Source organism: Chanodichthys erythropterus, chromosome 10, assembly GCF_024489055.1.
Source record: "Chanodichthys erythropterus isolate Z2021 chromosome 10, ASM2448905v1, whole genome shotgun sequence".
NCBI lineage: Eukaryota > Metazoa > Chordata > Actinopteri > Cypriniformes > Xenocyprididae > Chanodichthys > Chanodichthys erythropterus.
In genome coordinates, this window is record NC_090230.1 from 37,873,540 (window position 1) to 37,886,523 (window position 12,984).

The window sequence follows — 12,984 nt, forward strand, 5'->3', positions numbered from 1 at the left end:
TCATAACTGACTGTCAATTTCAACTTTATCATAAAAATGACTGTCAATTTCTACATAATTATGATTTACAAAAGCATGACTTTTTTTTTCTTGTGGCAAAATGGTTTCCAAACTTTGTCAGTTGAACCCCTTATTAGTAAAACAAGTTAATTATTAACATATTGTTAGATTGAAAGCATTTATAATGACAATACTTGTAATTTGAACTAAATATAAAAGACGGTTATAATATTTGAAAGATAAAATTTTACTGTGAAATAAAAAATTTGATTACAATAATTGTTTTATAATATGTATGCCAATTAAGCATACATTAAGTTTCAAACCCCTCAAGCTTTGTTTTTGGCTGATAACTGGTGAATTGCTGTAAACTTGCATCCACAAAAGTTATAAATTATGTGAAATGTGTAAATAAAGCAAACCTAGTGCACGTTGCGATCGCAAATGCACATTGAACTCGGCACATAGAGATGCATTGTAGTGTGTGCATTATGAATCCATGATGGAGTGGCGTTTGTTGTTGTCAGGTCTGATCAAGCTGGTGTCCAAGCACAGGGCTCAGGTGATCTACACCAGAAACACCAAGGGCACAGATGAGGCAGCTCCAGAGAAGGAGGCGTAACAAGGTGATTATCAAATTAAATAGAGAATTTTTAATGTTTTCACCTACTGGATTCCTTTTATTGAATGTTTATTCATCTCTCTTTCAGATTCCACCTTGGCTTGTGTTTATGGTCTTTTGTATAGGTAAATAAACAACCACAAAATGGAACTCGTGTTTGTGCATTTCTTCATCAACAAAGTGAATATGTATCAACCGTATGAGCATCTGTGCTAATCAGAATCCTTACACAATTTTGAGGACATCTGTGTGAAATTTATTTTAATGGGTCTGATTATGATGGGATGGTGGCGTTTATGAATCTGAGGTTTGAACAAGCTACTAAAAACCAAGCTTTATTCCTCCCAATTATTACATAGACCAGGGCAGCGTTTCCCAAAAGCATCGTGAGCTTAAGTTGATCGTAGCTCCATTGAAACCAATGGAGCTACGATCAATTTAGGCTTACAATGCTTTTGGGAAATGCTGCCCAGATCATAATCTGATAGATTGTAATCTTTTCAAGACTTAAAAATGGTTGAGATTAAGTAGTTTTAGGCAAGCAGGCCTCAATTGCCACACAACTTAAACCTCTTTTATCTACTGTATATGGTTGAGTATTTTTAGTGTCTGGAAGTACAAATAATTAGATGAACATGGCATATTTTAATGAACACAATCTATTTTTGCGAAAATATCACTTTGATAAAATGACATTTAACAGTGTATTGCACATCTTCAATGATGGTAGGTGCTGATTTGATGTCGAGTGTGCTTAAGTTCACTTAACTTCTACACAAAATATTTATTGTGAAATGCAACTAATGCACAAAAGTAATGCCATATTTTCATATCTCTTCACATTTTAATAAGGCTTAAAAGGCAGCAAGACATTGGGAAAAAGTGAGGTGATATCCGGTGTATGAGACTGAAAAAAATGAAGACCTTTATGATGGTCTACTAAACTGGAGATTTTAAATTTGCATCGAGGTCCAGCACTAGTGCATCAACAAAGTCTTCAATGGTAGGGGTCTTCTGTAGCATTCCTGAGGATACAAAATGAGTCTGTGAATATTTACTTGGAAATTAAAACTGTTACTGTTAATATTACAAGTTTTAATTACCTTGGACCATCAGCATAGGTTCTTTACTACCTCCATGAGCGAGCATCTCTCTGCGATAACGCTCTCCCATCATTCTGCAAATGATACTGCTCAATTTGTACATTTTAATAGTGAACCCTAGTCATAAAATATTCTACTTTTATTAAATGTAAAAAGAACAAAAATAAGGAAAACAAAGTATTTCCAGTCACCCTGGGTACCAGTTTAATGTACATTTGTGCACTCAGCTTCTACCAAATAAAAATACGCACATGACAAAGATGTCCTAAATGGCATGAGCATGGCATTACACTAACCTACTAAAGGGGTCCTGTAGAAAGCACTGCCTCCAGACCATAGAGGCAACCGCTCTGGACATGAGGTAGGAGTAATATTTCGCACCATAGCCAACCAGGTGACTAAATCTCAGCTGCCAAGCCTACATCACAAAAGAAAATGTAGGCTAAGCAATTTATATTAAACATTATAGGTAAAAAAACATCTGTGATCCTGCAACTCACTGTGTCATAAACATAAGGTAACCCGTAAAATTTCTCCTGTGTTTCTCTGAGGATGTCAGTGGTTGATCTATATTGTGGTTTTCCATGATAAACCTGATCCAAAGCTGCATAGAAAATCTGTAAAGAGAAGAATTAAGCCAAAAACATAAATGACTATAACTAGTAGACTTTTAACCCAATAAAGCTTAATGTATCAACATGATCAAAACCGTGCTGAAAAACAAACAATGTACTACATGCCTTTTGTCCTCTTATTGGTAATTTATACTTTTTTTTAGCAAGTAAAAGGCCTGTTATTATCATTTTAAAAATGTCCCCCATCAGGTTGTGGTACACATGTCTTCTAACTTGGAAATCTTTACTGATTTTTAAAGTAAATGAAAGAACACATTTTTATTAGTAGTAATATTTCAAGATAAACTCATACTGAACATTTGATTATCCATACATAAATATCAAGTTCAAATGTGTGTGAGATGAACGCTTATTTGTCCACCTCTCAATCATCGTTGTATCGCACTGCATTAGTGTGAATTCAGGTTGATTGGGACACCCTTTGCCATTAAAATGACTGGGAAAAGTGTCCCAATCAACCTGAATGAACTCCTATATGTTTTGATCCCCACAATAAAAACTACAGATCTTTGATCATAAATATTAATTTACTAAAACATTATTGGGAGATATAGAGTGACAGCTGATATTTATATGCAATTTATTCAAGTAGTCTGCTATACTGTTCTAAAATCTCACTGACTTACATTACAAGCTATCAAAATTTCATCTTTATGGCCATGTAAATATCATCAACTGCACAAAAAAATGTATATTTTTGCTCAGTTTGACGACTGTTATGTCAGGCTTTAAAGGGTTAAGGTTGCTAGAATTTCTCAACTATAGCTGATAATCATAATTACTCCTGATTCAATAAAGCTCTGACATTCTTCATCCCAGCACAATAGTTCTCTATCACACAGCAGTATATCTGTCTTCAGTACCTGTAGCTGAGTGTCAGCAGCATTACAAACCCTCTTAGACTCGCATAAATGGGACACCAGGCTCTCTGAGAGGGGCTGGAGGGAACAAAAGACATGTTAAATCAACATGCAGTTCTTCTAATGGGGTTCAGATACAGAGATCTCTGAAACAGGTATGTGCACAAACCCACCTCTCCAGTCTGATAGTGACGTGCAAACTGGCTTACAACCCGATAATCTGAGGCGAAATACTCCATCAGAATAGAAGGGACTTCAGCAAAGTCTGTGGGGCACCTGGTTCCTTTATTTAAACATAAATAAATCAAACACAGGTCAAACTAGCAGTTATTTGCCATGTTAATTAAATTTGTTATATGTAAAGTAAACAATTTCCATTCATTTTATACAGACTGAAGGAGTATAAATTAGTACATGTAGTAATCATCACTAAATAACCCTGAATATTCTTTTAATTATGCAGTTAACTCTGACCTGTGACATGCTGATAGCGTGTCCTGCCTAACATGGAGTGCATAGCATGTCCCATCTCATGAAACAGGTTTTCCACCATGGAGGGGGTGAGCAGAGATGGGGTTTTGCCGCTGGGTGGAGGTAGACTCAGCATCAGCACTACAACTGGCAGCTGGTAAACACCATCATCCCTCAGCCGACCACCGCGGATGGTGAAGTGACAGTCCTGCCATACAGGGGCAACAGTATGTTCATAAATAAATAAAATAAAATTATATATAAAAAAAAAAAAAATATATATATATATATATATATATATATATATATATATATATATATATATATATATATATATATATATATATATATATATATATATATATATATATATATATATATATATATATATATATATAAATAAATATATATAGATAGATACATACATATATATATATTTTTTTTTTATTGTTTTTGAAAGACACACTCATCAAGACTACATTTTTGTAAATCAAAAATTTAGTAATATTGTAAAGTTTATGTAAATATTACAACAATTTTAAATACAAACCCGTTTACAAAAAAGTTGTGACACTGTACAAATCATGAATAAAAAAGGAATGCAATAATTTACAAATCTCATAAACATATTTTATTCACAATAGAATATAGATAACATATCAAATGTTGAAAGTGAGACATTTTGAAATGCCATGCCAAATATTGGCTCATTTTGGATTTCATGAGAGCTACACGTTCCAAAAAAGTTGGGACAGGTAGCAATAAGAGACCGGAAAAGTTCAATGTACATATAAGGAACAGCTGGAGGACCAATTTGCAACTTATTAGGTCGATTGTCAACATGATTGGGTATAAAAAGAGCCTCTCAGAGTGGCAGTGTCTCTCAGAAGTCAAGATGGACAGAGGATCACCAATTCCCCAATGCTGCGGCGAAAAATAGTGGAGCAATATCAGAAAGGAGTTTCTCAGAGAAAAACTGCAAAGAGTTTGAAGTTATCATCATCTACAGTGCATAATATCATCCAAAGATTCAGAGAATCTGGAACAATCTCTGTGCGTAAGGGTCAAGGCCGGAAAACCATATTGGATGCCTGTGATCTTCGGGCCCTTAGACGGCACTGCAACACATACAGGAATGCTACTGTAATGGAAATCACAACATGGGCTCAGGAATACTTCCAGAAAACATTGTCGGTGAACACAATCCACCGTGCCATTCACCGTTGCCAGCTAAAACTCTATAGGTCAAAAAAGAAGCCATATCTAAACATGATCCAGAAGCGCAGGCGTTTTCTCTGGGCCAAGGCTCATTTAAAATGGACTGTGGCAAAGTGGAAAACTGTTCTGTGGTCAGACGAATCAAAATTTTAAGTTCTTTTTGGAAAACTGGGACACCGGACTAAAGAGGACAAGGACAACCCAAGTTGTTATCAGCGCTCAGTTCAGAAGCCTGCATCTCTGATGGTATGGGGTTGCATGAGTGCGTGTGGCATGGGCAGCTTACACATCTGGAAAGGCACCATCAATGCTGAAAGGTATATCCAAGTTCTAGAACAACATATGCTCCCATCCAGACGTCGTCTCTTTCAGGGAAGACCTTGCATTTTCCAACATGACAATGCCAGACCACATACTGCATCAATTACAACATCATGGCTGCGTAGAAGAAGGATCCGGGTACTGAAATGGCCAGCCTGCAGTCCAGATCTTTCACCCATAGAAAACATTTGGTGCATCATAAAGAGGAAGATGCGACAAAGAAGACCTAAGACAGTTAAGCAACTAGAAGCCTGTATTAGACAAGAATGGGACAACATTCCTATTCCTAAACTTGAGCAACTTGTCGTCTCAGTCCCCAGATATTTGTAGACTGTTATAAAAAGAAGAGGGGATGCGACACAGTGGTAAACATGGCCTTGTCCCAACTTTTTTGAGATGTGTTGATGCCATGAAATTTAAAATCAACTTATTTTTGCGCATTACGTGTCCAGTCAGGCACATACTGCTTCTTTACAAAGTGACATCGCCAACTACTGGCCTGGCAGCATAATACAGCATTTTTAGTTGTTTTCGTGGAACTGTGTGAACAAGGATCATTTTAACAATCGTCCGTGTGAACGAGGACCCTTGTTGGCTGTATGCGAAAAACGTAAATGCATGGGACGGTTCGGTACAGCTCGATACGGCTCACTTTTTGCCGCTTTTCCACTGCATGGGACTGCTTGGTACGGAACGGTACAGCTCTTTTAAATAGTACCATCTCGGTTGAGGTTCCAAGCATGCCGTACTGATATTAAATGTGATGTGTAAACAATGCAGATCACTGATTGGTTAGAGAGAATCGTCACTACCAGCGTCATTGGATCTGAAACATGAGACACCAAACCTGCTAGATTTAAATAGCCTGTAACAGCCACCGCAGTATAATTTGTTTGCGCAACCTTTTTTAAATGACTTGCTTTAAATGACCTTTGCATGCAACTTGAAAAAATAAATGCCTGTATCGTGGTAAGTAGATGAGATGCAGACTCGTTTGTAGCCGACGAGCGGATTCACTGCAGTAAAGGTGGTTTATATATTAGTTTATAATCCCACCCACTTTGAAGCGGTACTAACTGAAGTGGAAAAGCAAACCGAAAGTAAAGCAAGCCGAGTCGTACCGAACCGAAACAAGCCGAGTCGAGTTGTACCACGCATTGGAAAAATGCTATTAGTGTATATCAGCATTGTACAGAATCAGTCAAGAGCAGACAGGTGTACCTGGTGAGGTTTATCAGGTCTACGGAAGAAATCGCAGTAGATGTATCCCAGCAGTCCCTCTGTTTCATGGACCAAGGCCTGTTTGCAGCACAAGAAACAGTAAATACAGCTGCATTAATACATCTGTAAATGAAGGTTGATTTTGAAAACTGAGTAAACGAAGATGGAGGAGAGCAGCTCACCAGCTTTCGAACATCTTCGCTCCACAGTTCACCCATCTTCGGCTGCACCGTTTGGAAAGAAACGCCCAGAAGCTGCATGAAGAGATGGTTGAGTCCTTCCATGCAAGCACCAAGAGAGAAGTACGGACTGTAGACGCTGGGATCAATGTTAAACCTACAGGTACATGAGCGAATATGAGGATAAACACGAAGTAGATGGCTTATTCAGAGGGATGTATGCATGAAAATGGCCTTACTTTTCTGTTCGTATGGCACCGCTGAGGTACGCATGATCCCACGGCATCACTTCCTGAAATGTGAAAAACAATATTTAGGAAATCTGTCTGCATTTGTGATGCTAACGAAAAAAAGGGGAAAACAATGTTCCCAAAACAAATCCAGTGCACAAAATAAACATTTACAGGATTTGTTGAGTGTGTTTTCTTCTTCATTTCTTTCATCATCATGAAGTCCTTTGATGTTCTGTGTTATGACAAACAAACAGAGCAAGCTTTACAACACATCAAAGACTCTGATTCACAAATAGCAGTTAGTGTGAAACATACCTGTCAGAGAGTTTTTCTGTCAGCAACTTCAAAAACTTCATCACATTCTCTGCAAAAACAAACAAATTCGTTTACAAATTTGTTTTCATTGCTCCTTCACTTGCAGCGTTTACACAAAAGTAGCTATGAGGACAATAGCCAGCAGATGATGCTCTGATTAAAAGCCATTTTTACCTGGGTTTTTAGCCATTGTTCCTTTCAAAGCCCTGTGTGCAAATGACTCATAGCCCACTAACGTTGCCAGCTCATGTCTACAAGCCAAAAGCTCATCCAGACAAAGCAATAGACTAGTGTTGGGGTACAGAAAGATTTTATACGCAGCTTCCCGCACCTACCAGAGGGAAGAAAAAGGATACTTGAACATGCAGTTGAAAGCATACCTTGCTATCCAGCTTGCATAAACAGCCAATAGCATGTCACATCACAAGGACATGACAGATTTCTGTGCACCTTTAATAAGCTCAAGCAACAAACAAACAGATGGTATCCAAGTAAACAGAATCATTTGATCATACGCACCAGCTCATTAGGAGAGTCCGCATGCAAGCCACCGATTTGAACGCGGTTCCCGTCTATAGAGAAGCAGTGGCGGATGTGCTCTGGTAGAACTTGCTTCTCTATGGCATTTGGAAGCTGAGAGCCACTCAAAAACTCATTGTAAAGATCCAGTAGCTTCACATTCAGAGCGACAACCTTGCTCCTCTGAGAGGATTCATAAAGAAAGATTATAATCAGTTTGATGACATTAAAACAGGCTTGTATTTTGGGCTTAAAGAGTTGTTCTCACCTTCGATTCATCCAGATGTATTCCACTGATCTCAAAATCTAACATGAAGAGCTCTGCCACTCTCCTAAACCATCAATAGAACCATATACATTACATTTTGTAAGTTTTTTTTAAAAGAAATTACTACTGTTATTCAGCAAAGATGCATTAAATTGATCAAAAGTGACAGTAAAGACAACTATACAGTTTCAAAAAGTTTCTATTTCAAATAAATGCTGTTCTTGTTCTTTCTATTCATCAACGAATCCTGAAAATATATATATATATATATATATATATAAATATCTAGGTTTCTACAAAAACATTAAAGGCACAATATGTAATTTTCACCACTAGATGTCACTTATTCAAAACAAAGGCGTAGCTTGATGGTTTTTGGATTTTTAATCTAAAAATCTTACATATTGTGCCTTCAAGCCTGAACAACTGTTTTCACTATTGATAATAATAATGTTTCTTCAGCACCAAATCAGCATATTAGAATAATTTCTGAAGTATCATGTGACACTGAAGATTGGATTAATAGCTACTGAAAATTTAGCTTTGTCATCACAGGAATAAATTACATTTTAAAATCTATTAAAACCTGCCTTGTGTCTGGGTCTAGTGTGGCCAAAACAGCCTCGTTTTCCAGCAAATTCTTCAGGCTCTGACACAAATCAACATTTGTATTGAGTCTGTAACAAACACACACACATACACACACAGAATAAAAATATTGTTAAGCGTTAAAACCAGAGAAACCAGATGACAAATACCCACATTTCCACAACAGTTCCGATATCAACACAGGTCTTTTCCGCTGCCTCCCGGAACGCAGCATCCGGATGAGCCACTTTGATGAAATCTGCCTGCAACAAACACAAAACGCTGAGATTTAACAGACGCCTAACAAGAATCACAGTTTACATTACACCAACACAATGAAGTTTACCAGGTCTGCCACTTTGCATAAGCTGTCAGACAGCTGGTCAAAGGTTTCCACAGTGACGGCACCAGGAGGATGTGTGCAAGCCCTGTGGACCAGAAACTCTGCTTCCCTGAGAGCCTGACACAGAGCCATCTGGAAACCGGCAGGACTTCTGAGCTCTGATACTCCAAACAGACCCTGAGAATAGAGAGGAAAGAAACATACTTTCATTTCACACTGCAAAATAAGGTCAATACAATTGTAGTCATGCTAAAACCCGATTTTCAAGCAGAAGGAGTTCGATAAAAATATTTAAATGATATCAGTCCACAATCTGCAAATATGATGCAGCCTGGAATCATAATCACACAATTTTCGTTCATTTGGCCAGAGGAGAACTGCCGCCTTCCCACGACTGAGCTTGGTTTTTCCCAAGGTTTTTTCTCCATTTCTGTCACCTGATGGAGTTTAGGCTCCTTGCCACCGCCGCCTTTGGCTTGCTTAGTTGGGGATTATAAAGCACTTAATATTAAGTAATATTATCAATTTGACTGCGATTACCAGATTTTTTTTGTTATCAGATGATAACAAAAGTTGAATGATGATGACACCACAGCAGCTTTATAGCTGTGCTATATTTGACTTTGTTTCATAATTGACGAATTCTGCAACATCGACATTCAACACTGTTACTGAACCAAATTGAAGGCGTTCACACCATGTCGTAATTTTGAGATTTCAATTTCTAAAAAGCACTCACGTCCTCATAGATCTCATAATTACAACTTGTAAGCTGAGAATTTTCTGAAGGCTCCTATACATTTTAAAAATGTATTGTTGGTTTTAAGGGTTAGTTCACCCAAAAATGAAAATTCTGTCATTAATGACTCACCCTCATGTCGTTCAAAACCTGTGAGACCTCCTTTCATCTTTGAAACACAGTTTAAGATATTTTAGATTTAGTCCGAGAGCTTTCTGTCCCTCCATTGAAAGTGTTTGTACGGTAGACTCTCCATGTCCAGAAAGGTAATAAAAACATCATCAAAGTAGTCCATGTGACATCAGTGGGTTAGTTAGAAGTTTTTAAAGCATCGAAAATACATTTTGGTCCAAAAATAACAAAAACTACGACTTTATTCAGCATTGTCTTCTCTTCCAGGTCTGTTGTCAATCCAGGTTCACGACTCTGCAGTGACTCTGCTGATGTGTTATCTGGTGCGCCCGAGCTTCATTTACAGTCTGAGGGAGACGCATTCAAGCTATTCTACATTGTTTGTATTTTGGTATTGCTATATTTTTTAAAATGGTGTGTAAGTGTACATGTCGTGGATGTCCTAATCGCCAAAAACAACAACGTAAAAGTGCATTACCGACGCCGACAGATGAAAGGATGGAATGGAATCAATTCAATGGAATCAATTAAATGGAATCAATTCAATGGAATCAATTCAATGGAAAGGATTCCGGAAGAGAAGACAATGCTGAATAAAGTCGTAGTTTTTGTTATTTTTGGACCAAAATGTATTTTAGATGCTTCAAAAACTTCTAACTAACCCACTGATGTCACATGGACTACTTTGATGACATTTTTATTACCTTTCTGGACATGGACAGTCTACCGTACAAACACTTTCAATGGAGGGACAGAAAGCTCTCGGACTAAATCTAAAATATCTTAAATATTTTAAATATTAAATATCATGAGGGTGAGTCATTAATGACATCATTTTCATTTTTGGGTGAACTAACCCTTTAACTTAAAAAAGTAAGTTACCTGGTTGCCTTAAAATGTTTAGTTCATTGAAATTTAAATTTTGAGTTAATACAATGAAGGTGATTGGTTTAATCAACAGAAACTCAAAAACGTATGTTATCTAGTTGATTTGACAAAAGAAAAAATGTTGTGATAACAAATCATGAAAATGTTTTACAGTGAACTTATACCATCTGACTGCTGCAGATTAATTTAGGCATTGACAGTGTTGCTATAATAACACATAATTCCCAGTCCGAGAAGAACGTCACTTGTTGTCATCTCGAAATTACTGTAATTACAAAGTACTGACTTGAGCTGAATAATGACTCTATTATCTTCTGTAGAGTTGCTTATAGCTTATTTGAACTCATTTCATACCTGAAGAACTTTAAACAGTTATTGAACTGAACACTGAACTGCCTTCAGCTGAATCATTACTTCTGTAGAGCTGATTTACAGCAGAAGTTTGCATCATAGATCGTTATTTTCCTGTTTATTACAGTGAAGCAGCTTTGGAACTATGTGTATTGTATAATATAAATGTGAGAAAGAGAGTAAAAAAGAGATTCACAGATTAATATGTTATAATCATTAAACAATGTAACCAATAAAAAAAACATATAAACACAGGTGTTGTACACCTAAATTATTTTTTACCGTTAAAGCAATAGTATATGTTATAATGTCTTTTTAAATAATATATTATAGAAGTCTCACCACATTTTTCTTCAAATGTTCCAGTCGTTGGTGCTGAACATTAAAAGCTGCTCCAACAGCTGACCATGTGTTGACAGTGCGTCTGTAGAGCGCGTGAGAGCGCTGCAGCAAGAGCCGCACGCAGGGCATCACTGAAATCACACACAACACTACGAAACATTACAGCATCAACCCCTGAGAAAACGCATTATGAAACAGCCAGTCCGGCTCTTATAAAGTATTATGCAAACATTTCGAATTAACTAAAGTTTCCCAGCTTGTAAATCCGCGGAGATCAGCTGTGGATTTCACCTCTTATGTGAAAAATCCGCGTAAGGTTTCACTTCAGCACTTTCTATAATCACCGATGAAAACGTAAAAGCTTCATTTAAAGAAATATAATGCAGAAATGTTTTATATGGATATATTTTAAAAATTTATTCAGTTATGTGCAGATATGTTAGGGTTAATTCGGGCTTGTTTTTTACATCATACACTAACGAAAGTGTGCGTAAATAATGTGTGACGTAAAGCTCAGAGTAAATAAATCCATCCAAAGCAGGAAACAAAAGGTCGGCTTGCCCTTGTTCTTCATTAATAGACTCGTGAAAATGTTTCACACGAAGATTAAGATTTGTTATTTTGAGTTTATGGCAGGTTTAAGTCACTTGTGGAATTAATTTCTATTCAGAGTCTGAATATTAAAAGATTACATGATCGCATAACGTTGCTGGCCAAAGAGTCATAAGCCACCACTAGCTGATCTGTCAGATGCCTTGTGCAAGTCAAATCAATGACAGACAAGTTCACTTATTTACTTTTTTAGTTTTTACAAAGTGAATTAGATTTGTTTTCCATCTCTTTGACAAATTGTTAGAAGGGAATCTAGCTAAAAAAAACATTAGCTTTACAAACCCACATTGGAAAAAGCAGGAATGTGGCACCAAACACACAGCTCAGACACTCCCTTGCCTTAAGCTGAAGTGTGTTCAAATATAAACAAAACCCTAATGACAAACATTGTCTAGGTCATCACAGTCAAAGAAAGTTTGGGTGGGGGTTTGAGTTAAAATCATATGGGCAACTGCTTATCGATTGATCAGTATTATACAGTTTTTCTGTTTTCGCATGGGAACAGAGTGACTGTTTGTGTCATTTCCCATACCAACAGGTGCTGTTTGTGAGCTCAAATCCATCTGCCTCACATATGATTCGGTGATTAAGGTACGCACATCAGTACAAAAAATGTGTTTGACTAATAACATAAAAATTTGGATGATTTTGTACGTGTGCATTTTCATATCACATCAAATGGATAAAGTAGTTGAATAGACCAGTTATAGATATCATAGGTATTGCACTTACATCCTTACACATGACAACATGTAATAATGACTTTTATATGATAAAAATAAGAAAACCTTCAGATGTGAGAGGTCAGAGTACAGTCAGACTCATCAAAATACAACCTGCAAATAATTGTGTAGAATGATTACTCACCATACCAAATAAACATCATTTGAGCTATAAAATAAGTTATTTTGACATGAAACAACAAATGAATACAGGTTTTAATTATACTTGAAGAGTCCATATGCTGCATACAGCTGAATCAATGTATTACGTGGATCCTAAAATACATATAGTTCACACCAAT

General features: G+C 36.8%; 3 protein-coding genes across 5 annotated transcripts in view; 2 read left to right on the top strand and 1 right to left on the bottom strand.

Annotated features, from left to right (window-relative positions):
* Positions 1-772, top strand: part of rps25 (ribosomal protein S25) — a 1,854-nt gene extending 1,082 nt beyond the window's left edge. The window contains exons 4-5 of the mRNA XM_067397629.1: positions 528-626; positions 711-772. Of these exons, the coding sequence (XP_067253730.1) occupies positions 528-622 (95 nt within the window). The 3' untranslated portion in view covers positions 623-626; positions 711-772. The remainder of the gene's footprint in view (positions 1-527; positions 627-710) is intronic.
* Positions 773-1,361: 589 nt separating this feature from the next.
* mipepb (mitochondrial intermediate peptidase b) lies at positions 1,362-11,638 on the bottom strand. Of its 2 annotated transcripts, XM_067397612.1 has the most exons (19): positions 11,349-11,638; positions 8,900-9,073; positions 8,728-8,816; positions 8,556-8,642; positions 7,966-8,029; positions 7,698-7,880; positions 7,353-7,509; positions 7,179-7,227; positions 7,035-7,095; positions 6,870-6,922; positions 6,634-6,787; positions 6,452-6,529; positions 3,695-3,899; positions 3,394-3,503; positions 3,224-3,298; positions 2,226-2,342; positions 2,022-2,143; positions 1,726-1,799; positions 1,362-1,647 (listed from the first exon to the last, which is right to left on the bottom strand). In XM_067397612.1, the coding sequence occupies exons 1-19, from the start codon at positions 11,475-11,477 to the stop codon at positions 1,562-1,564; spliced, it is 2,067 nt and encodes a 688-aa protein (XP_067253713.1). In that variant the 5' UTR covers positions 11,478-11,638; the 3' UTR covers positions 1,362-1,561. The 2 variants fall into 2 exon arrangements, with proteins under 2 accessions (XP_067253713.1, XP_067253714.1); XM_067397613.1 differs by lacking the exon at positions 8,556-8,642.
* Positions 11,639-12,510: 872 nt separating this feature from the next.
* igsf5a (immunoglobulin superfamily, member 5a) overlaps positions 12,511-12,984 on the top strand; it is a 31,333-nt gene continuing 30,859 nt past the window's right edge. The window contains exon 1 of one of the 2 annotated variants that reach the window (XR_010896179.1): positions 12,511-12,551. The gene's annotated coding sequence lies outside the window, so the exon portion shown is untranslated. The remainder of the gene's footprint in view (positions 12,552-12,984) is intronic. The other variant, XM_067397628.1, reaches the window with a different exon arrangement.